Source organism: Protopterus annectens, chromosome 7.part0 (assembly GCF_019279795.1).
Source record: "Protopterus annectens isolate FY-2018-M chromosome 7.part0, PAN1.0, whole genome shotgun sequence".
Taxonomy (NCBI): Eukaryota; Metazoa; Chordata; order Ceratodontiformes; family Protopteridae; genus Protopterus; species Protopterus annectens.
In genome coordinates this window covers 1,184,257,421-1,184,281,944 of record NC_056739.1, presented here as the reverse complement: position 1 = coordinate 1,184,281,944, position 24,524 = coordinate 1,184,257,421, and the positions used below count along the sequence as shown (strand labels likewise).

Here is a 24,524-nt window from a genome sequence, read left to right as displayed (position 1 = left end):
CATTTCAGAAAGGATTACATTTGGTATTAACAAATCCCACTCCAGGTCTTGATACATAGTCTCGGTTACAGATACGTCAACAGAGTCCCTGACTAATACTTTTATACAGGGTATCCCGCAACAGACACATGCTCCCAATATGAGCAGAACAACACAAATGGCAATCAAGATATTCAGTATGAGTGAACCCCATCCACCAAATGGTTTCTGGAAATAGTTCGTCAGTGGGTTTGGGCCTGGTTCCGCCATGGCTGATACCTGCTGTATTACCTCTAGGTGGTCGTTGGTTTCGTGCTTATTATGTGGTACTTAAACACAGCAGTCTTCTTTGATAAGCGTGCACGTACCACTTCTCGCCGCCAGGGTGCAGTCGTGAGCCATTACATTTTGGAGCACAACAGTTCTCATTGCATTCAGTACATCAGTCACAAGTTCGAGGGCGAACAGTCGCATTGCTCATTCCTTGGAGAGGTTTTAACAACTTCCTCAGTTCCCTGATTGATTTCACTGCTCCATAAGCTGGGATTGTTCCAGCCCAGGATATAACACTGTCACTCAAGTCCATATGAGTCAATTTTCCTTTATCTCTTGCAGAAGAATGATTTTTCAAAACAGCTTCCATTTCACCCACTGGATTAGTAGGTTTCTCGACTAAGTTCCCAGTTCTTCGAGCTATATCTCTTACATTTCGCTTCGCACTCCAGAGGCAATTCTGCAGTATGTCATATGGCTGGAGCCAGATAACCCAAAAACAACTGCGGACCAATTCTCAGGTAACCATTGATATGCTTTTTTCCCAAAAACAAAATAACAATATTCTACTTTACTACTGATGCGGGTTAACTCTGCATGTAACATTTTCCTGTCTATAACAGACAACTGTTTATACAATTCAGGATGTTTCTGCACATCTTTCCACGTTGTTCTCATTAAGCTTAAATACAAATCATGAATGGTGCTACAACTACTACTGTAATCTTTGGCTGTTATATGACATTTGTAAGACACAGTTATGTTACAATTAGTCCCACCAACTTGGACTGTATTATGTTTATGAAAACAAACAATTCCTTTTTGTGTAACAGGTAAGTACAGTGCCACTTTGTCCTGTGATCTCACAGAACCTGTATCAAAAGGTAAATATTCACAAGTCTCAATCTATCACCAAGGGGACAGCATACATCGGAAGTCCTCCATATGATGTAGGTATGGCAGTACAAACCCAGCAATTTGAAATGTTCATAGTCTGTACATGCACACGCGTCATGGCTAGGTATGTGTTGAGGTTTGGATGCCAATCTGTGGCCAGTTCATCACGTCTCACTATTTGTATCTGTGTAGTTATATGCAGGAAAGATCCCAGCAAAAGTAAAGTCACCACAAACATGGTTAATAGGTGTATGATCAGTAGGACAGTAAACCAATGTCTTTGGGGTTGCTTTGTATTGTTATACACTCTGCCCTGGGTGATTCTGTCTCTATGGTATATCGGCTACAACATGTAAATCAGACTGGATATTCTTTACCGGTTTGAAAGGGGTCAGGTGAACACAGGATGACCTTTCCGCAAACTTTACTGCAGTAGGCGTTGCCAACAGTACCTGGTACGGACCTTCCCACGTTGGACTCGTCCGGTTACTTGTTCGGATAACAGTCAAACACACCCAGGATACTGGAGTCAGCTCTGCGTCCGACTTCGCTTGCTCTTTATCTGAAAAAGAGTTTAACTGCAAAACAGTGTTATTGGTTAACAATCCTCTCATGTAACTGGCTAATGAGCCATCGACCTCCAGCTCTGCAGGCATGACAGCTTTCCACTGTGGCACATAATATGCCATTCCAAATACTACTTCAAAGGGGGTCAAACCCTTTACATGTGGAACTGTTATCATGCTCAGCAATGCTAGAGGTAGACAGCAAATCCAATTCGTCTGGGTGTCACTCATCAACCTCCTCAACTTATTTCTCAAGATCCCATTGTACCTCGCCACCAGTCATGCTGACTGTGGGTTGTAGATGTGTTCTATTGTCACTGTAGCTTCATTCCGGTATGCCAGATCTAGGGATACTTTATTTTACTGGGACCTTTGCCTCTGTTGCTGCATCCGGATTCCTGGTTGGAAATGCTTCTACCCATTTTGATAACATATGTATAATCACTAAACAATATTTCTTCCCTTCACATTTATTCAGCTGTATAAACTCCATACAAATAGTATGGAACGGATATGGTGGTGTAGGGAAACTCACTCGCTTCGGTTGAAATGCTCCCTGTGCATGATGTTTACTGCAAATATGACACGCTGCTCAAAATGTTTGTATGTGGTTCCTAATTCCGTATGTTAGGAATATTCTGTTAACCAACTGTACCATCCCCCCTGTTGAGACATGGCTCTACCCATGGCTCAACAAAGCCGCATATCTGGATAAATTAGACGTTACTATTGGCTTTCTCACTTTGGAGATGTACAGTCCGTCTTCAAGGATTGCTCCTCATCTTACCCACGTCTGCTTTTCTGCTTTCGTAGTTGATGTTTGCATTGTTTCTAACATTTCTAAATGTAGAATCTCTGAGGATTGTCATTCCTCATTCAAAAAGACACTTTCTGAGTGTGAGGCTGCTTGTTTTGCAGCTGCATCAGCTCGTGCATTAACTTTCCTAATCTTATCCTGTTGCTTTGTATGAGCTGCACATTTACAATTAGCTACTTTAGTAGGTAACTGAATGGGATCTAATAAATTCAAGATCAATTTTGCATGATTAATCGGTTTACCAGTGGATGTTATCATTCTCCTATTCTTCCACTGCTGCGCATAAACATGCACTGTAGAGACAGCATACTGACTATCGGTATAAATGTCCACACATCTGTTTTTCGCTAGAGTGCAAGCACGTGTTAAAGCTATCAATTCTGCTGCTTGAGCAGACAAGTTATGCTGCAGGGGTTGGGCTTCTACAATCTCATTATCAATAACTACTGCATAACCTACTTGATTCTTTCCTGTAGGACTCTTTCTACATGATCCGTACACATAAACTGTCACCTCTGCATCATCTAAGGGTATATCAGTAATATCCTGTCTGGGTAAAGTTATTTGCTCCATTTCCTGTAGGCAACTGTGTGGTGTGCCATACACAGGTGTCGGACGTGACGCTGATGGGTTTAATGTTGTACAATGTTCAATCACCATATGAGGTTGACTCAGGGGTATGGTCAAACAAGAAAGATGTCTAGCACGGGTCAGGAATGCTATTTTCTCTTGCAGCAGAATTATCGCAACTGCATGAGGCACTCTCACAGTGAGAGGGTGGAATAATACCATTGATGCCGAGGCCTGTACTGCCATGGCTGCTGCAACAACTGCCTGTACACAATGTGGCAATGACCATGCCACTGGGTCCAACTGCGATGAGTAGTAAGCTATGGGGCGTTGCTTACTTCCATGCTGTTGCGTCAAGACTGACGTCATATATCCCTGCTTACAATCTACAGTCTGAAAACATTTGTTATGATTATTCGGGAGACCTAAAACAGATGTTGAAGCTATCAATCGTTTTAGTCTGCAGAAAGCTGTTTCTGCTACTGGAATCCAGTGTAGTATATCTTGTGCTGCCATAGGTGTATTAAAGATTAAAGCAGACAATAGAGCCGATTCAAAAGCATAGTTTGCTAACCAGCTTCGACAAAAGTTAGTCGGCCCAGGAAGGACATCATTCCCTTCCTGGTAGTTGGCTTGGGTGCTTGTGAAATTGCTGCCTTCCTATCATCATCTAATGTTCTACCCTCCTTGGATACCACATATCCCAGGTACTTGACCTGTATTCTCCGTAGTTGCAATTTATGCTTGTTTAATTTATGTCCCTGTTCTGCTAAATATTTCAATAATGCTATTGTATCTTCCCTACATTGCTGCTGGGTAGGGGCCGCAAGCAGGATATCATCCACATAAAGTAGAACCTGACTGCCCCCGGGTGGAGTAAACCCCAGCATGTTGCTAGCCATCTCCTGTGCGAATATCGTTGGACTATCACAGTATCCCTGCGATAGCCGGGTATGGCTGTATCTGTTACCCTGAATGTAAATGCAAAACAATATGGACTATCTGGATGTATAGGTATTGAAAAGGAAGCATAGCTTATATGTACCACGGTAAGATACTTCTGTTGCGGGTTCATAGCATTCAATATAGTGTGTGGGTCTGGCACCATCGGTACCCTAGGTATTATTACATAATTTACAGCTTGTAAATCCTGTACCATCCGCCATTCCCCGTTTGCTTTACTATCAGGAGATACAGGGGTATTGCATGGTGAATAGTGATTACTTTGTGGATGGGGAATTCCCTCTGTGACTTTCCGGATATTTTCCGGTGTCCACGGTCTATACACTAAGGGAGTTGGGTCCTGGCCTTCCAGTCCTGCCTGAGGGTTCGGTACTTCAATTAATTGACAGATTTCCTCACTCTGTTCTAGTGACTCTCTTCTTAGTTGAGTGTCCCTAGGTATTTTACGTGTTCGGGATGTGGTTTCAATAGCTTCTCTTACAATTGGTCGTTGTGATACCTCTGTTGCCACAGGATAACATGGGGGGGGACTAGCCTGCCCTCCCGCTTCATATCCTGGATGTAGTATCGGGGGGGGGGCGTCGCTACTACTGTATTATTATCTTCTTTGTCTACGTATGATGCTTTCGCATTTTTAGTCTTCTGTTCCCTTCGGTTCACTACCTCAATCCACCTATGTGCTTGAGGGATACCCAATTGTCGCTGTTTTTTAGCCTGCACATCTTAGGGTTGCCACCATTTCAAGTGCCCAAAGTGGGACATTTGTGTTAGGAACGTCGGATTTTGCAGGGCAAAACATACCCACGGCCAGTACACAGGACAGCAATTTACTTTTTGCCAGAATAGCAACTTATTCTTGTAGCATTTGAGTTGCTTATTCTGTTTATTATAATATTTTGGTGTTTCAGATACAAAATAACTGTTTTATGCTACTATTAAAGGAAATATAGGAAATATTTTTGGCCTAAGATATCAGAACAGTTGCCATTTGTTCAGTTAGTTTGCAGGACACAACTGGCCAAAGAGGGACTGTCCCTCGCAAAGTGGGACAGGTGGTAACCATAGAACATCTGCGTCACATTTTAGGTGATTCCAATGTTTCACTAACGATATTTTGTCTAATATACCATCAATGTCATATTTATTACCCCATGTTGCAGAATATCTCACATTATGTGCTCTCTGCAATTGCATATACTTCGCATCACCCGTCAAACGCGGATCTCAGGATCTCTTAGTGCACTAATCTCCCATGTCTTCTAAACGACTGTTACGTAACCCTTCTCTCGTACCACGTGGTATCTCCTTCCCTGTATCCACTGTAGTGTCTACAATGACTATATACTCTACTCTGTGTTCCCCTGATCTATGTCCAAATGTAAAACTACTTGGATTGGTCTTTGACCTGCTATCACAACTGTTAACAGAAACACAATGTAGCCTGGTCCTTGATCTACAACAGAGACAAAGAGGCAAACTCTCCTTACCTGAGCCTCCCGTTTATGACTGCACGTTTTCTTCTTGGGATCCAGTTTTCCGCTTTTCAGCCACAGATCAGACAGTGGATAGCCTCTTTACACACAACAATTCAGTCGGAGGTCTTTTCACTCAAGAAGAACCATTTAGGCAACTTCTCCTGCGCAGATGTCTAACCACCCATGCACTCTGACCTGTAGCTTACCAAGGGAATTCCGGCTAAGAAGGACCACAATGTCAAATAAGTTGTTAAACCCAGACTGTAGAAATCAGTAGGCTTTTCTAAATGACAGTCAAAAACACAGGAAGCTCAGGTTCACAACGTTTTAGTAGTGTACACCGGGAGGCAAAAAACTATACAGTACAAGTATAAGAGTTTTGTCTGACTCTATACGGGAAGCAATTTGTTTATATAGTGTTTACAATCAGCTTTTGCCCACCTTACTGACGTGGTCAGTTACAGGGCATTTCCATCACTATGATCCGCAATATTCTATTCATACGAGGGTGCTGAGGTAATGCTTTTAAAATGTTTTCCCATGAGAATAACACAGCCTTGCAAGGCACCTGGTCAATTACAGTGTCCTTCTGTAATTGTTGCTCTTTCAAGGACCCTGGACTGTTCCGATACAATAGTCAGTTCATTTCTTAATACGTTCCTTTGTCTCTCTGGTAAGGAGTTGTACTCTATCTTCGATAGAGCTCACAAGGCCATCCTCCTCAGTGGAAGGGAGGAAGTTATACATGTACATACATTTATTTTTCTGTAACCCAGCAGATAATTAATGCTGAGAGACATACGCCTGCTGAACTGGTTACTGCCAGGGTCAGAGTTTGATCACACTGCAGCTAAGCTTCACCAATTACATGCATGATCATTTCTACTGCCATATTGTACAGTACAATTCAATGCATTATATAGTATTTTGCTTCTAAACTGGCACTTCATATGTGTTTCTATATATATATAGTTTTCTAACAACATCCATCCGGCCATATGCATGTTGTTCCGTCCTTTACCTTGGCCGTGGGTGTTTGGCCGTCCGGCAATGCTACTCTCCACATGTGATGTCCCACCTTCCCCTTCTGTGCCTGTGGCACCCTGTTAGGACGTCCTGTTTGGTAGGCACATGTTCTGCTATATGTGTTTGACTTGTGGGCATAGCTAATCATCGGTGCGGTGGGTCAACATCCCAACTTGTCCACATGTGTACAGTTATGTGCACCGTGGCATGTGCAAGCCTATAGGGTTTGGATGGGTCCATACCACATGCGGGATGTACACATTCTGCCGACACATTCACATGCAGCCATTTGCATATCTGTACCTGAGGTGGGTTGGTGACATGTGGGGTACATATTTGCCCGCGTGGCACTGCCTAAAACGATACTTCTTAACACATTTCAGGTATGTCCATTGTGTGTAGGTGTGTAGCTGCGCAAGGCTGCTAGCTGGGTTGGGTGCACGGTCGTACATGGGTGGGACTTACATGCTATAATGGGGCTATTGTGTATTACATTTGCATGCATGGGTTCTGCTTATGGATATTACGCTTGGACATACGCCGTCCTGTGTATGCGACGAACACGTTGCTGGATGTGGTACATGTTGCTATGCACGTTTGCCTGTGTTTAGGGTATCTTGGTTCCTTCCTGTTGTTATGTCGACACGGCTACCCGGCTGTGTACTCTCACTACTGCTTATGACCATTATGGTTGCCACCTTTTCCAATGCCCATAGTGGGACATCTTTAGTGGAAACATCGGATTTTGCAGGACAACACATACCCACAGCAAGTAGAGATGACAGAACTTCACTTTTTTGCCATAATATACGCTTATTCTCGTAGCATTTGGGTTCCTTATTCTGTTTCTTATGCCATGTATGTGTTTCATATACAAAATATATGTTTTATGCTACTATTACAGGTATATTGAGGGAATATTTTTGTCCGGACATCTCAGGTCATTTGCCATTTTTCGATTTTTGGCGGGACACAACTGTCAAATGAGGGACTGTCCATAGCAAAGTGGGACAGTTGGTGACCCTGGTGACCATGGCCATGTCGCTACTAGGGTTGCCACCTTTTCAAATAGCCAAGGTGGGACATTTACGGGACTCACATCAGATTTTACAGGCCGACACATACCCACGGTCAGTACAAAGCATAGAACTTAACTTGTTTGCCTAAATAAAAGCTTATTCTTGTAGCAGTTTAGTTGCTTATTCTGTTTCTTGTGACATTTATGTATTTTAGTTACGGAAATAACTATTTTATTCAACCATTACATAAAATATGGGATATAATTATGTCCTACAATCTTGCAACATTTGCCGTTTTTAATATTTTTTATCGGGACACAACTGCCCATGGAGGGACTGCCCCTCGCAAAGTGGGACAGGTGGTAACCTTAGTCGCTACTCCTATGTTGGTGCGGCGCGATGACATGCTGCGGTACACCTTCTCTGGGTATGCCCACTGACAGTGCATTGCGGGACGAACACGGTATTACGCGTATCCTTTGTTCCTTGGACGGGTACACTTACGGCTTCGTGGGTTGTGTTTGCTTCTCCGTTTTGTTGGGACGGGTACTATGTTGCATACTCTGCATGCGTTTCATTCTGCACGGGCCCTGGCTGGTGCCATTACTATTGTGGGCGGACTGTGGCAGTCAGCACTTTAGGTTGCTCATCGCCTGCCGGCTTGGCCACGCCTCCGGACGCATCCTACTTGGGCTCGCTCACGTACACTACGCACGTGTCTGTGGTTGCGGCGCGCACTCATTACTATGCATATGGCGCTACTACGCCGACTATTCACTGCACCGCCGGCGCAGGCCTTACACCGGCCTTGCGCCGAGCTTCATGAATCCCGGGGAATGTGTCTAATGCTGAGACTTCTGTTGCTTCTAATATTAGAGTTGATGCGACTGTTTCTAAACAGGTTAAAGTTACTAGTCATGCACACGCTGGTGTAACCAGTGTGATACAGAATAATGAAGGGGCTAAGCTTACTCCATTAGTTAAGGAATCTAAATGTGTAGCTGTGCCTGCTAGTAATGATATTTCAGTAAGTGATACAGATGATGTTATTAGTTTGACACATGTTGAGAATAGTGATGAGAATTCCACTATTGTGGGTAGCAGAGAAGTGGGTGCGACCACACAGAGGAATCTGTATCCCACAATACAGATTATGAATAAGGGCCCCTCACCTCAAGTACTTATTGATGATGGGGTAGTTAGATCTAAAAATGGCCCTTGTAATACACATGCTTTAGGCAGTGATATTTCTTTTCCACTACCAGTGAGAAAAGAGAAAGGGCCAAGGAGAGGCAGATCTTTGAGCAGGGTTCGACACAAACGGAAGATGTCGGACGAGTTCCAACCACATCAGACAATAAAAAAAGATGTGGAGGAGCAAGCTCAATTAGTTCGGACCCCTAGTGTGTTTGAATTTCGAGATGAGGGTCAATCATTGATATGTAATATTTCTAAATATACATTGACTCCACATGAAGTTAGTCTCTTGAATAAAGGCCTAAACTTTATTCCAAGCTGTCGCAGCAACTTCACTGATACCATCATTGATATGAGATTGTTTTGCCGTAATTTGATGCTTAAGTTAATATACAAGGGCAATGAGGTGAATGTCACTAATAATATAGGTGATTCTGATAGATCTATGAGATTCAAACGTCTGAGTAATTTTGTTCCCCAACCCCATCCATTAGTTGAAGCTTATATGAAGATTTGTATGATTATTTTAACAGTATTAATATCTCTAGGAAGAAAGGGAATTTGACCAAATGTGAAAGGGAGAGTCTTAAACATTTACAGACTATGCAATCTTTAGTAATACGACCAGCAGACAAAGGTGGCCAGATTGTCTTGATGGATAGTGAACACTATTTGAATGCAATGAATACCCTTCTAACTAATGTCTTTTACAAATGTGTAGGTGAACAAACAGTTAGTGATACTATTTTGTATGTATCTAATACTTTATTAGACATGTTTAAAGGGAATATCATTAGTCAGGAGTTATATGACTACCTGTTGATTAAAACACCATTGGTTCCTATCATTCAGGGGCTCCCCAAGATACATAAGAACAAGAATGATCCACCTATGAGACCTATTGTTGCGGGGCAGGGTTGGGTAACCGAACATTTATCGGTTTATGTGGAAAAACACCTACGTCCTGTGCTTAATGGTGTTCCAACAGTGCTTAGGGATTCCAAACAATTTTTATTGGATCTATATGAATGCCTGGGCAGCTCAAGTGATATAGATGATTTAGTGTTTGCCACATTTGACATCCAATCCCTTTTCACTGTACTACCGAATGAGGTAGGTGTTATATATATCACGGACTACCTCATATGTCATAGTGATTACTCGAGAGTACAGGTTGATTTGTTAGCCAACTTCCTAGAGCTTATTTTAGAGAACAATATCTTCATATTTCAGGATAGGTTTTTTCAAGGAGGGGTTGCTATGGGAACCCCATGCGCCAATAGCTATGCAAACATGTTTTTGGCGCATTGGGAATACGAGGTTCTCTTTAAGACCCATGAGTTTGAACAGAAGGTAGCCTTCTATCGACGTTTTGTCGATGACGTTTTCATCTTATGGAGGGGCAGTATAGATGAGCTTTATCTTTTCCTTGATATGATTAATCAATTGACTACTTATTTGAAGTTTACCATGGAGTACTCTTTACATAGAATAAAGTTTTGGATTTATATGTAGAGAAACTTGGTAATGGCCTTATTAATACTGGTGTGTTTCGTAAGGAGTGCCATCATAATACCCTTCTAATGCGTACTAGCATGCACCCTGAACACATCTTTAGTAATATAATTAAGGGGCAAGCAATGAGGACTTCAAGATTGAATGCTACCGAACTAGGTTTCAACAAAGAGGTGGTAGATTTGAAACATAGATTGCTAGCACGTGGCTATAGTCCTCAAGAGATTGATAGTAATCTTATGAATATTAGAGAACTTAGGTCAGAGCGAGCTGCACCTTACTTTGGACCTCCTATAACTTCTGGTGCCAGCTGTCTTACTGACCGACAGGTGAATGTTAAGATTTGTATACCATATACTACCGACTACCCAGCCATCAGAGCCATTATGTCTAAGCATTGGTCCATCCTTTGTACAGATGAGAGTATTCAGAGAGTGGTTGGGACTAAACCTAGGTTCCTTTTTAAGAACAGGCTTAACTTGAGAAGGATGCTTTACTATCCTAAGGCCTCCGTTATTATTGATGATAATAGTTCCACTAAACCATGTGGAGAATGTAACTACTGTAACTCAATAGATACTGATACCCACTTTTTGCATCCAGATCTAGGTACTGTCTTCTATACTAATGTGAAAGCTAATTGTAATACAATGAATTTAGTTTACCTTGCAGTCTGTCAAGCCTGTAGAGCATTTTACGTTGGGAAGACGAACCGGAGACTTAAGGACAGGATACGTGAACATCTGTATCACATAAGGAAAGGCTCTACTTTTAATGCCTTAGCGAAGCATGTTTCATCTAGTGGTAATGATCATACATTTAGTTTTAGAGTCCTTGAGTTAATCCACCCCAGTATTAGACAAGGTGACATTATTAATCATACTGAAGATAGGGAGAGTAGGTGGATTATTAGGTTAAGAGCTGACAGAGGTGTCGGCTTGAATGAGAGAGTCTCAATCAAGCCGACTCTAAAGAAACGTAGGAATATTAATTTCTAGTATAGTTCATCTATTTTTTAGTTGTATTTTTCATATATATGTATGTCTATGTATACATTTTTCATATATATATTATTTTTAGCCCTATTTTAGTTCCACCTAAATACAGATGTGGTTTTCTTTTCATAGTATTTGCAAGTCCCAGGACCAACTGCACATTTTATATTAGGTAGAGGCCCTGTCATATTCTGTTGGTCTTGTTTTAGTTTTTTTGAATATATATTTACTTGTGTTTATAGGTTACATGCTATACTTTTTTGTTTGCCTGTTTGTCTGTCCTTTAGATTTGCTTTTAGTAATGTTTTTATTACTATAGTACGCTCTCACTATATACACATTCACACTAGACTTTATTTAGATAGGTTTTGTGTATTTTATTTCTTTAGAGTTTGTCTTTTTAGAGTATTTTTAAGTGTTATGAATGGCTTTATAGGTTAGAGTATCAAGCTAATTGATTAATTGGTTGTACTTCCTTGTTTAATTATTGCTTTGCTTTATAAATGCTGTTGTGTACTCTGGTCATTGTGATCTGAAGAAGCTCTAAAGAGAGTGAAAGCGCTTATCCGACCTGCAGTGTGCTTTATTTATATTAAACATTTCGTTTTATTCCACTTCGCTCACGCCTAGTTATTTTTGTTGTGATGTATAGGAAGGTGTTTACATGAAGTCTAAAGCATAAATCACGAGGGATGAGAACATTTGCAAAGTTTTCTATAGGACAAAGTCATTATAATGTCATGAAACTGCAGGAGCAGTTTGATAAGAAAATGTATAAAATTACAGTTTTTGTATGTAAAGTGAGAATGCTTCATCAAGAATTATGAAGAATAATTCCCAGCCTTGTAAGAATAAAATTTCTGTTTGCACATCCTGAAGTGTTGTTCCTGTCTAAAGGCATATAAGGTAAATTCTTAGTTATTTATGTATGACTTTAACACCACCTGACATTGTCTCCTTTGGGGACGTCCTGGAAATTAAGTAGAAAGGTGGCTGGTCTTCCCAAACTCATTCTGAGGAACCTGTGTTCCTGGAGGCTTTTGGGGCTGATCTATCTTCGCTTGGGTGACCCCCCCCCCACCAGTGGATGAGCCTATTTGCCTGGTTTCCCACTAGGCTTGGAAGGAAACAGACACTATCAAGCCCATCACCAAATGGAAGTAAGGGTGTCCACGTTGATGCATAGTTGTGGTGGCAGTAACTAAGAAGGAGCTAGCTGAGCAGAGCTCCTGTGTCCATCCACCAAACAGGGAGTCCAGAGTGATGGACAGACTTTGAAAGCACATCTATGCCTCAGCCACTTTTGCACTGAGGTTGTTAAATTACCTGCCACATTTTTACTCGCTTAGAAAGAGATTTGATAAAGGAGCTTTCAAACTCTCTCTGAGTCCATGTCTGTGGAAGACCTCAAGAAGGTTTCTCCCCAGTTGACTACTCTTTCATCCATTGCCAATGAGGCTGATCTCCCATACAGAGGAGGGTGCCTCGCAAGCAGCCAGTTTAGGCATAGCGGTTAGGAGACATGCCTGCATGAGGCTATGTGACTTTGCAGAACCCTTTAAGACGTCTTTTGTTAATGCCTCCTTTGGTTCCTCCTTGTTTGGGCCATCAGTGAATGATATGCTTACCAGCAGCGAGCAATAAGGAAAGACCCTGTCTGCCATGGGACTTAAAGTTTTCTACTCCTCAACGAACATTCTCTAGAAACTAGCGAGGTGGGAAGAAAACGTGGTTCTGGAAATCTCAAGGAACTTTTCAAGACCCACACAGGGACACTTCTTCCAGAGGCAGAGGAGGAGGTTTCAATGGCAGATGTCACCCTAGAAGCAGAGGAGGTCTGCAGAACCAGGGCTTCAGAGACTACTTCCCTGATAGGCCCTATCAGCGCTTCTGAAGTACTGCCCAACTGTCCACCTCTAGAGACAGTTGGGGGTCATGTTTTCCTGCACCTGGGCACCTGGAAAAATCTTAAAAGCAATGCATGTGTGCCAAGCATAATATCCAGAGGTTACTTCATTCTCTTTTCCCTTCCACCTCCTGTTAGAGGGAAGAAACTCCCCGATGTCCCATCCAGTTAGAGAGAGTACACAGCTCAAGAGGTTCAAAAGCTGGTAAAAAAAAGTCACCCAAGAGGTCCCACCTGAACAAATGGGTCCCCTGTTTTCTTTGGCACTAAAAAGAAGCAGGAGTAAGTTCTGAATCCTAAGACCTGGATCTAAGCAGTCTGAATCGGTATCTAAAGAAGACAAAGTTCCGAATAGTTACGGTTCAGTATCCTGCCTGTTCTGCACAAGGACAGTTGAATGTGTTGTATAGATCTCCAGGATGCATAATGTCATATCAAAATAGACAGGTGCTCCACGAGACACCTCTACTTTCGGCTGGGAGCCAATCACTAGCAGTTCAGAGCACTGCCCTTTGGACTCATTATAGCCCCTGGGTGTTCAAATGCAAGGCAGTCGTGGCAGCTCACCTGAGGCTCAAAGGATTCCAGGTGTTTCCCTGTCTTGATGACTGGCTTCTCACTGCCCCAACTAGGCATCAACCTCTACAAGCTTGGGATTACTTGCTTCAGATCTCCAAATACCTAAGCTTCATGATGAATCTTGCCAACTCAAAGCTGACTCCTGTACAGACTTTGGAATTTATAGGAACTCAGCTGGATGATACCACTCAAGTGGCCTCATTACCTTTTCATCGCATCACATCTTTGAGAAATCAGGTGTGGGACTTGCTGTCTCTTCTGTCCCTTCAGCGAAACTAGTGTTGCAAGCTCTTGGATCAGTGTCAGCTGCTGCCATTGTAGTCCCTCTAGCAAGATTCTTCATGCGAATCCTGCAATGGACCCTGCTGGTACAGTGGTCTTTTCTTTACCAGCCTCTATCTGTTCCCATTAAAATCATTCTAATTTTCAAACATCAGATTCGAGAGTAGATCCAGTCAGATGACCTATTTTTGGGCAGGCCTTTCTCTCTTCCTCCCTCAGTAGCCACAGTGACCACAGACACTTCTTAACTGGGGTGGGGGTGAGGGGCATTTCAAGGGAAAGATGGTCCAAGGCTTGTGGTCCTCCTCGGAGACCAGGTTGCATATCAGTGTCCTAGAGAAGAGAGCAGTCCTTCTAATGCTGCAAACCCTTAAGGGCACTTTCCCTTTAGGGGCTACTGCAATACACACAGACAACATGTCAGTAGTCTGGGATATCAGCAAACAAGGAGGAACCTGTGCCTGTCCAGTGTGTAGGGAAGCCATGAGGGTCTGGGAATGGGTAATCTCTTCAGACAGCTTTTTAATCACAACACACGTACCAGGCAAAAACAACGCACTGGCAGACAGACTCAGCAGGTCCAGTCTGATTCCTAACAAGTGGTCACTCAGTCAAACAGAAGTGAACATGATTTTCAGCCATTGGGGCCAGTCTTGCTGTGACCTATTTGCCTCTCCCCTCAACAAGTGCAGCAAGGACTTTGCTCTGATCCCCTCTCTGAGGGAGTCACCAAGGGATGCTCTGATTCATGATTGCCTCCTTTGTCTCCTCTATGCTTACCTCCCTCTTCCACTGATCCCAAAGTTCCTACAGAAAGCAAGCAAGCTGAAGAGTTCAGTCATCCTCATTGTCCCCTTCTGACCTCGACAGGTATGGTTCCCCTTCCTCTGGTCTCACTTGAAATATCCTCCATGGATTCTGGAGCGTACTCTGGATCTCTTATCTCACCCATCAAAAATTCAACATCCCAGTCTCCATGTTCTCAAGCTGACCGCATGGTTTCTCCACTTCCAGTGATAGTAAGATGGTCCATGCTAGTTTCCCCAGTTTGTGACATTACCTTGGCCTCGCAGAAGGCCTCTACCAAGAAAGTCTACAGAAGCAAATGGAAAAGATTCTCTATATGGGCTTCCAAAGAGAATATTCAGCCTTTCTCAGCTCCTACTTCAGCCATCCTTTTCCTCTCTCTTCTTTTTAAGGAAGGGGCTATTTGTTCTACTATTAAACTTCAGTTAGCAACCATATCCAACTTCCATGCTGGAAACAAATCCCTTTCTCTGGCAACTTCCAGATTATTTAAAACTTTCATGAAGGGAACTTTTCTCCTTATACCTCCAGTAAAAAGATCCCTGTCCATCTTGGGATCTCACAGTGGTGTTCCCGGAGTGACTCAAAAACACTTTGAACCATCAAACAAATGAAATATGAAGTTTTCTTGGAAAACAATCTTTTTGGTAGCTATCACTTCAGCAAAAAAAAAAAAAAAAAGAAGAAGAATTTCTGAGCTCCAGGCTTTATCGGCATGGCCTTCTTACATTGTTTTCCATAAAGATAGGGTGTCTCTACAAATCAGCCCTTCCTTTCTGCCTAAAGTGGCCATGGAGAACAACATTAATCAGTCCATACAATTGCCAGTTTTCTTTCCTAACTTTACTAGTTAAGAACTAATATTGGCTGCATCTTCTTGATGTTTATAGACAATGATGCTTTTATTTTCACAGAAAAAAACAGTGCAGGAAGTCTGATCACCTCTTTGTATCTTTTCCCCTAACTGCTTAGGTCAAGCAGTTTCCAAAATTACTCTTGCTAAATGGATTACTGATTGCATTTAATTGATTTGGTTTGGAATTGCCTCATCATCCTAGAGCTCATTCCACTAGATCTATGGCTACTTCCTTTGCCTTCTCATCAAGAACTTCCATTGACAATATCTGTGCTGCAGCCACTTGGTCAAAGACTCATACCTTTGTTGCATATAACAAATTGACCATTGTTTCCAGAGCAGAGCTTCCTTTGGTTTGACAGCGCTCTGGCATGTCCTTCCTTGAGGACCTCTTGAGAGTTACGTAGCTAGGGACTCTGATGTCCTTTTCATTCTTCCTCACAAATGGGTCAGATTTAGAAGTTGTGTACTTACCAAAACTTGTCATCTGTGCTGTCCATTTTCATTCTTCCTCCCCTGTCCTCCCAGCTGTCCCCTGTCCTTTTCACTCCTAGAAGGATCTTTGGACGATAATGGAACCTTCATGTGCCAGGTGTGAGCCTCAATCTTTTCTTGTCTGTTCTCTCTCTCTGTAACACAGTGGGTAGTAGGGTACCTAAGGCTCCTAAGTCTTATAAATGCAGCCGAATCTGATCCAAGGTTTGGAAGAATGAAAATGGACAACATGGATGCCAAGATATGGTAAGTATATAACTTCTAATTCTTAAAATGTTTTGTAATATTTTGGAGCTTTTCTCCCCAGGCTTCCACTGAAAATGGCCTTCTACCCAGTCTGACTTTCCAGGTAATCGCATGTCAGTAGAAATATAAGGTTTTCTAGTTGGTGCCAGGAGCACAACCAGCACCTATTCAAGGCTAGTGTTTTTCTGCTTGTAAAATTTTTTGTGAGTTATTCTGTCAGTATTCATTTTTTATCCATTCAGTATGTCTGCTCTTGGCTTCCCCCTCTTTGAAAACATTCTCATGTTAAAATGTTTTTGAAAGGGGTATTGTGTGTAAGATCTCCAACAGAACTGCTGGCTCCTCCCTAGGATCTTACATTTTTGTTAGAGAAGCTAACACGTGCTCCATTTGAACTAGCTCATCTGGCTGACTTGAGATTCTTAACATGGAAAACAATTTTGCTGATTGCGCTGAAGTCTTTAAGATGAGTATGAGTCAAAAGCTCTTATAGTAGGTCTACCTTATCTCATTTTCCACAGGCAGGGTTTCTTTGAGAACTAATCCTTCTTTTATGTCTAAAGTGGTATGTGAGTTTTCTTTAAAGCAGACTGTCCATTTTCTTGTGTTCTTCCCTGAACCCAAAAATGAGGGGAAAAAGGATACGTTGAATGTCCACAGACAACTCTGGTACCATCCTGACTGAGTAAAATGTTTCAGAACTTCTGAGCAGTTGCTCATTTTTCATGAAGGTAAGATTTTTACGTACCGGGTGCCAAAACAGATGAATGTAGTACAGTTGTGTAAGTAAGTTTAACAGCGGAAATCGGTGCTGCAATAGCTGTCCAGCTGTTAAATCCTATGCAGGATATAACCCTATAGCTTAGGCTACTACAGCAGTGATCATTTGAACATCTACTGTTATGGTAAGTTTACTTGCACAACAGTACTTTTTTTTTTGTATGAATTCCTTCACATGGGCTTTGCCTGCAAATAGTCTGGTGTGATCAATGTACTATACCACTAAACTAAATAAATTGAACTAATAAAATACCCCAGTCTGGCATTTATTTGTAGTACCTTTTCATTATGTTGTTAATGATGCATTTCAGACAAAAACAGTGGCAAAATTGTCCCAGCCCAATCTTGTCAAGAAGGAAGTCAATTTCTTTGTTAGATTAAACAATTTAACTTAAGTGATGAAAAAGGAGTTTTATTTATTTACTTATTTATATATTTATTTCAGTTTGAAGACAGGGAGAGCCCACTGGGCCAAGAAAAGCCCGTTTTCAGTGGAGGCCCGGGGAGAAAAGCTCCAAGAACATGTTACAGGCAGAAAGATTCATCATAAGTAATCAAAAAATCATTATAATTATGAACTTACATAAGCACCCACAGCATGTTTTGTTTGTGTCTTTTGGCTTTCCCGGTTAGGGGTCGCCACAGTGGAACTCCGGTCCACTAATGATTGGTAGTGGATTTTTACGTACCGAGTTACCAGCCCTGACGCACAACCTTCAACGAAGGCACGCCCCAGTCACTTATGCCTCCACACAGAAGCTGCTCTAGCTGAGAATCGAACGGGACAACGTCTTGCTATGAGGCGACAATGCTACCGCAGCACCACCACCGCAGCATGTTACAGACAGAAAATTTATCATAATTAATCAAAAAAAATTATAATTGCATACTTGTTTACAAAGGATGGCATAATGCAACATAAAAGATAAGTAGAGCAGTATAACATAAATGTTAGGGTTGGCTGATAGCATAGTACAGACTGGGGAATAAAGCAGTCTTTAGAGGAGAAATACAGGTAGTGGAATGTTGATGTGGGTGACTGAATTTACAGAAATGAGTTCATTTGATATAATGACATGAGTTCTGTTAAATAAGGTCATCTACGGTGGAGAAGGAAAATTGTCCAGTACTGTGAGTGAGGAGAAATTGGTAGAAATGTGAGGGTATGCGGGGGCTTGTGTAGGAACATGGCATGGACATGCCCATTTTGAGGATAGGTGCGAGTGCAAGTGAGATTTAAAGTTGGAGTGATTAGAAATATTGTGAATGGGGGGAGGGAGAAAGTTCCATAGTTTAGCTGTGGTGCAGGATAGTACATGTTGGCCAGGGTGAGGTGAGAGTTTGTAGGTTTGTAGCAGGTGTTGGTTTTCAGATCTGAGAGGGCGGTTCAGGGGTAAGGGCTGTAGCAAGAGAAGGGAAGTTGGAGGGTTTGAAGATGAGTTTGTTGGCATTGGTGAGCTGAAAGAATTTTAAGTAGTTGGAGTTTATTTTTATTTATTTATTTATTTTTTGAAGCTTAAGTCAGTTGATCCTTGTTCTGAGTTTCTCGGTTATAAAGGTACAGCTATATGTTCACTTCTTAACTGAAGATGTAAACGCAAAAGCTGTTTCTGTTATTTTTACAAATATGTAGCCAGCATATCAAAAGCTGGTGCCCCTTTCTTTATATTTTATGTGCCTGTTTGCACTGTATTATGTCTGATGGACTCTCAAGATCACTCTATGGTATAAGATGCTGTCACAGAAAGTAAAACTTAGCTGTGCCTTGCTTGTCTCTATAATTTATGCCACTTATGTTCCTGATCTGATTCTGTTTTCCTGGAGATTGAGAGGTGTGATATGGAGTAAATTGGGCTATAGCACTGTTTGTATTATTTCACTTTTACCTCTAATTTGTTGACTTCACTTAATTCCCCTCTCTAAATGCAACATTAGCTTATGTGCTGATAAATGAGCTGAGGTAGATGCTCTATGCGTCCAAAGTTAGTTATTCACCTAGACATATCCGATAATATTGGTACAACTAATCTTTCAGAATGGAAGGTCATGTTCACAGTTTACTTGTTTTGCATTTACTGCATAAGCCCATTGAGCTTGTAAATGTCCTTTTCAAATAAGGCAACATTTGTATTTACTGTAATAAATAACCTGTACAGAGCATTGAGAAGCACCGTGTAATTTTCCTGTAAGTGTACAGTGATTTTAATTGTTTTTTTCTCTTTTCATGCAGTTTATGCTGTGTTTGCTTTCACTAGCGTTTTGAGCCTCATTATTGGACTTGAACAAGATGGAATTATTGATGGATTTGTGACATTTTACTTGAAACAGGTAATATACAGATTTCTTAGAACATTTTGCTGGGCATTGAAGAAAAAATAAATGTACTGCGTTGCAGGGCCTTGTACTTGGCAATAACAGCATGATGAGTTTGGTGTGTGTTAACAGAATAGTAAATGTAAAACTTCACTGGGGTAAGATTTGGTTACCATATCTCATTTTGTCCCACTGTTGATGGGTATTCTACAATGTTATCGAGAAACTGTAGGTTTCTAAAACATCTTTAATCAGGTTTTTGAATAACATATTGATTTATGTGAATCCTAACAAGATCTTATAAGACAAAGTGTATCAAGAAGTCAAAAACTGTCACCCAGGAAAAAAGCAATGTAACACCAAGTTCCATTATCACACTAAGTGGCACTCATCATAGCTAGGTTATCCAGGCTAGGCAGAAGCAGCAAGAAAAATCAGGTTTTTGCAGATCCAATATATTATAGTCACCACCATACAGCAGTTCGCAAAGACAGCCAAAGAAGGTTATCAATGCTGGTGATAGAAGGCTGAATTTAAACAGCAGCTGATATAACCAACAGGTTGTGTGCGCACACACACGCGCGCGCAGATGCACAGTGCATACCTCTAATGAGACAGCATCACTGTTTATCAGTAGGCTTTTGTTTTGTTTATTTTGAACACATATAACATTAGCTGAATAGACAATAAAGGGGAAAGTAGCTAAGTAGGTAATGAAGGTAAAAGGAGACGCTGCATCCACTAAACACACTCCTTTTCTGTCTTTGATTACTTGACATATGCTTGTATACCAGCCTGCTTCTGTCCGTGTACTAAAGTGGTGTACCAACATACTTCTTCTGTTTTCATTTGTCTATGTATACCATGTCACAGTAAACAAGAAACTTTTCTATAAGTATGTCAGTTATTGTACCAGAGAAAGGGACTTATCAGCAGTTTTGCTTAGTTACGAAATTACTGATAATAAAGAGAAATGTAATGCTTTTAATTCTTAATTGTCAGCTGAATAGGCTCACTGTACTTTTATCAGTACGTATTGATTCAGCAATCTGCCATGGAATGTATGATGAATTTCTGATCAGCTCACTAAAAAGGGTAGGTTCTACCAAGCATATTGGTCCTGATAATATTCCAGCAATAACTGTAGCAAAAATTCACATGGAACTATGCTCCATCTTTCTCAAAATATTTGACATACTTATGGTATGTTCTGTGTTGTCCCTGTCTGCTGGAAGAAGTTTATAATTACACTGATTCATAAAAGGGTAACAAGTCAGAAATGTCTAATTGTCATGCAATCAGTCTGACATCTTTGATATGTAAATACTATGAGAATTTTTTAGGATATAGCAAAGATTCAGTAAACACCATTCTTGAGTAAACAATTTATATCAGCATGGTTTTACTATAGGTAATTTCACCTTTATCAGCTTGGTGGAATTTTATGATGAAGTTAACCTAGCAGTTGACCACAGCCTTTGTGCAGCGGTCATATATATTTATCTAGCCAAAGCATTTGATAGTCTTTCTCATTCCTCAGTACTTCATTTATTACATAAATATAGGTACAATCTCTACTTAATTGGATTAACAACTGACTGTCTGGTAGGACCCATTGTGTTTTAGCTCATGTATCTCTCTCTCTCTGAATATTTGCTAGTAATGTCAGGTGTACCCCAGGGCTCCATCATGGGGCCTTTTCTTTTCACCCTGGTAATTTCTGTTAGCCCAGTTAACAGACATTAATGGTACATCAAGTACTCCGATAACTGTAAAGTAACATTTTCACCTCAGAAGACGATGTATTAAACTTTAATAAAACCTTAAAGGTATTATCTGATTGGGCAAAATTAGTCATTCTTCAGTTTAATCATCCAAATGTCAAGTAATGCACTTTGGCAAATGTCAAATAAAAAGCATTAAAATTAGATAATCAAATTCTTGAAGAGGAACCTTCATAGAAGGATCTGGATATTTACAATGCCCCAGACTTTTCATTTGACAGACATGTAAATATTGTTAAGTGTGCCTTGACTTAGGACAACTCTTTAAATCTATACGTTTTAAGGGTCAGTCAGGTCTTGTTACTTTACATATTACTTATATGGCTAATCCTGGTGTCTAATCATTTGTTTTGTATTTTCCCTAGGAAAGAATTGAATAAAATTGAGTCTTTCCAGAGATTCTTTACTAAAAGAATTCCATTTGTTCAGGATTTGTGCTGTACAGAAAGGTGTAAAAGAATTTATTTTCTTTACATTGCAGACTCTTTAGGGGTAAAACAATTACTGCATGCAGGGTATATAAAGATGAGATGTTACACTATGTATTTAATTTTCATGTATTGTCTAACCCAAAAACATACAAATATAAAGATGTTAATTTTTGCATTAGTTGCACATGTCTAAGGAATAATTTTATCACTCCAATAATCCCAGAAAGTAAGATGGCACAATGGACAGGCTGCAGAAAGTCATTTTTGGGAATTACGAAAGAGAGTCACTGGCAACAGACACAATCTGAGAGGGCGTATGGCAAAACTGCAGTTATTCTGGTGCAGTTTGTGTTGATTTATGAAAAAGAACAGGTATTATGGCATTTTTAGCAGCCAGGAAGAAATTTTGCTGTAGCAGGTCATACAGTACATTGTAGATAGTAACTACTCAGATCTGACTTTTCATCAGAGACTACACTTCATGGGTGCTATTAAGACATACAGAAAGTGTAAGCAGAAATATATGATGAGTTTCCCAGTAATGCTGAAGTGTTTTCTGCAGAAGTGTTAATCTTTACTAGGGTGGCACAGTGGTGCAGTACTTAGCGTTGTTGCCTCACAGCAAAAGGTTCTCTGGTTCAATTCTTTTCTGGGGTGCCTTCTGTGCAGAGTCTGCATGTCCTCTCCGGTTCGATTCTTGACTGGGGTGCCTTCTGTGTGGAGTCTGCATGCCCTCCTTGAGTTTGCGTGGGTTTCCTCCAGGTGCTTCTGTTTCCTCCCACATTCCAAAGACGTGTCTGGAGTGTTTCTCCCCAGGTCTTCTCTGAAAATGCACTCTGTCCCAGTTGGACTTTCCCGGTAAACAAATGTTAAATAATGTTAAGGATGTGATGGCAAAGATAAAGGATTTGCCAGTGTGTCCATCTCATGAAGCAGTGGAGGTTGATTATATGGGGATTATAAATTTGGGTAATGCTGCATGTTCAGTGGAAGAGGATTGAGAGGATCAGGGGGTTAAAAGGAAGAAAGCTGTAAATGAGGATGTTCCCATCAGTTTTGAGTTATGATTTTGTAGGTAGTTATGAGCATTTAGCATTATACTGGTAGAAAATTACTTTCTGTATGTGTTAAATTTTATTTGTCTTGTAATTTTTAAGAGTTAATGCACTTGTCCATTTTATAAAAGAGTTAACTTGGTAGAGTTTTTTGGCATAATAAATTACTGAACCCAAGAACCCAAACAGAGAAAGCCTTAACCTCTAGTAAATTATTGTTTACATTTTTTTAAATAATGTCATGGCAAATATTATTGTAAATGTACATTATGCATCAAAGCTTTGTGTAATATAGAAGTTTGAACAATATTACTTAATTCTGCAACCATTGTGTTACTTTGGTGTGAATATGTTTAAAAACAAAAAGGATTGGAATGTGGCTAATGTGATAGTCATTAATACCAGTAAAGATGATTGTAACACAGCATACCTCTCAACCTCTTACCGCAAAAAATCTGGACAAAGCCATAAGTAATGGGGGAACAGAGGTCCAAAAATAGGGATACTTTTTAAACATTGCTCTTACAAACTTAGAAATTAGAAAGAACAACAGATTCTGCATTAACATAAATTTTCTGGAGTATGAAATCTGAAACTCAAATGACTATCATTGTTTTCTGACTTCAACCCTCAAAGATTTGCCAATGATTTGCCAGAAAAAACGCAGTTTTATCAGAAACAGACCAAAAATATGAGACAAAAATCTGGACATTCTGCGAAAATCTGTACAGTTGAGATGTATGTAGCACAGTAGTAGATGTATTTTCTAGTATAAATATTAAGAATGTGAAATCTGAAAGTCCATATGCACTGTCAAAATGCAGTTATCCAATTTGTGATGGGTGTATATATTTATTTTGAAAGTCTAAAAACTTCTGGTATCTGCTGGCCTTAACAGGGGAACTCAAGAGTGTAAAGCTTTGTGTAATGTTAATTAATGAAGGTGATAGAGGAAAAAATGTATTTTTCATGAATATTCTTCACAACATGTATATTCACTTAGTTTCTTCACAAATGAATTTAACAAATGTTTAATAATGGTTTGTTAAAAACACTATGTAGTCTAGATGCATAGTTATGCAAACCACATATACTTATTGTAGTTCATAGGAAGATACTAGGTTATTGGCCCGTAGGCCCTTATAAGCCTAGCCAAGAATTTCACCCATGTTCCCACAAAGTCCGCACCTGTTTTCCCTGTCCAGCAGTGACACAGATGGGATCACAGGGGTATATTTTCTGTTTCCCATCCAGTTGTCCAGGTTCCTCTTAAAGAGGGCTATTGAGGTAGTCTGCTTGACATGGAGAGAGAGTCTATTCCACAGATGGGGGAATTGTTAGGACACAACTCTATCCCGCCAACAAGTTTTATTAATGTCACAGACCAGGTTAAGGCCTTGCGTGCAGGTTGCACGAGTGGAGTTTCAATTAAGGATATGCAGCAACTCCATCAAGGCTGAGTCTGAGATGCCCTTGTATGCCAGACACAGGTCACCTCTGAGCAGTCTGTACAAGGCTGTTTATTGCTGCTGTCCACCAGACAGGTTTAGTCTTCCTTGAGGAAGATGATTTGGTCCTGTCAGGTATTGCTGAGTCCATGCAGCTATATAGGTGCTCGCATAGTTTTTTGGTGTAGGCTTGGACATTAGTGCTTGTTCCAGCTGAAGGGATGGTGGCTGTGAAACTGCTTATACCTTG

General features: G+C 40.7%; 1 protein-coding gene across 4 annotated transcripts in view; it reads left to right on the top strand.

The window, feature by feature from the left end:
* Window positions 1-24,524, top strand: part of TM6SF1 (transmembrane 6 superfamily member 1) — a 1,348,214-nt gene that overhangs the window by 653,840 nt on the left and 669,850 nt on the right. For all 4 annotated transcript variants that reach the window (XM_044077795.1, XM_044077793.1, XM_044077792.1 and 1 more), the window contains exon 3: window positions 19,474-19,571. In XM_044077795.1, coding sequence (XP_043933730.1) covers window positions 19,474-19,571 — 98 coding nt within the window. The remainder of the gene's footprint in view (window positions 1-19,473; window positions 19,572-24,524) is intronic.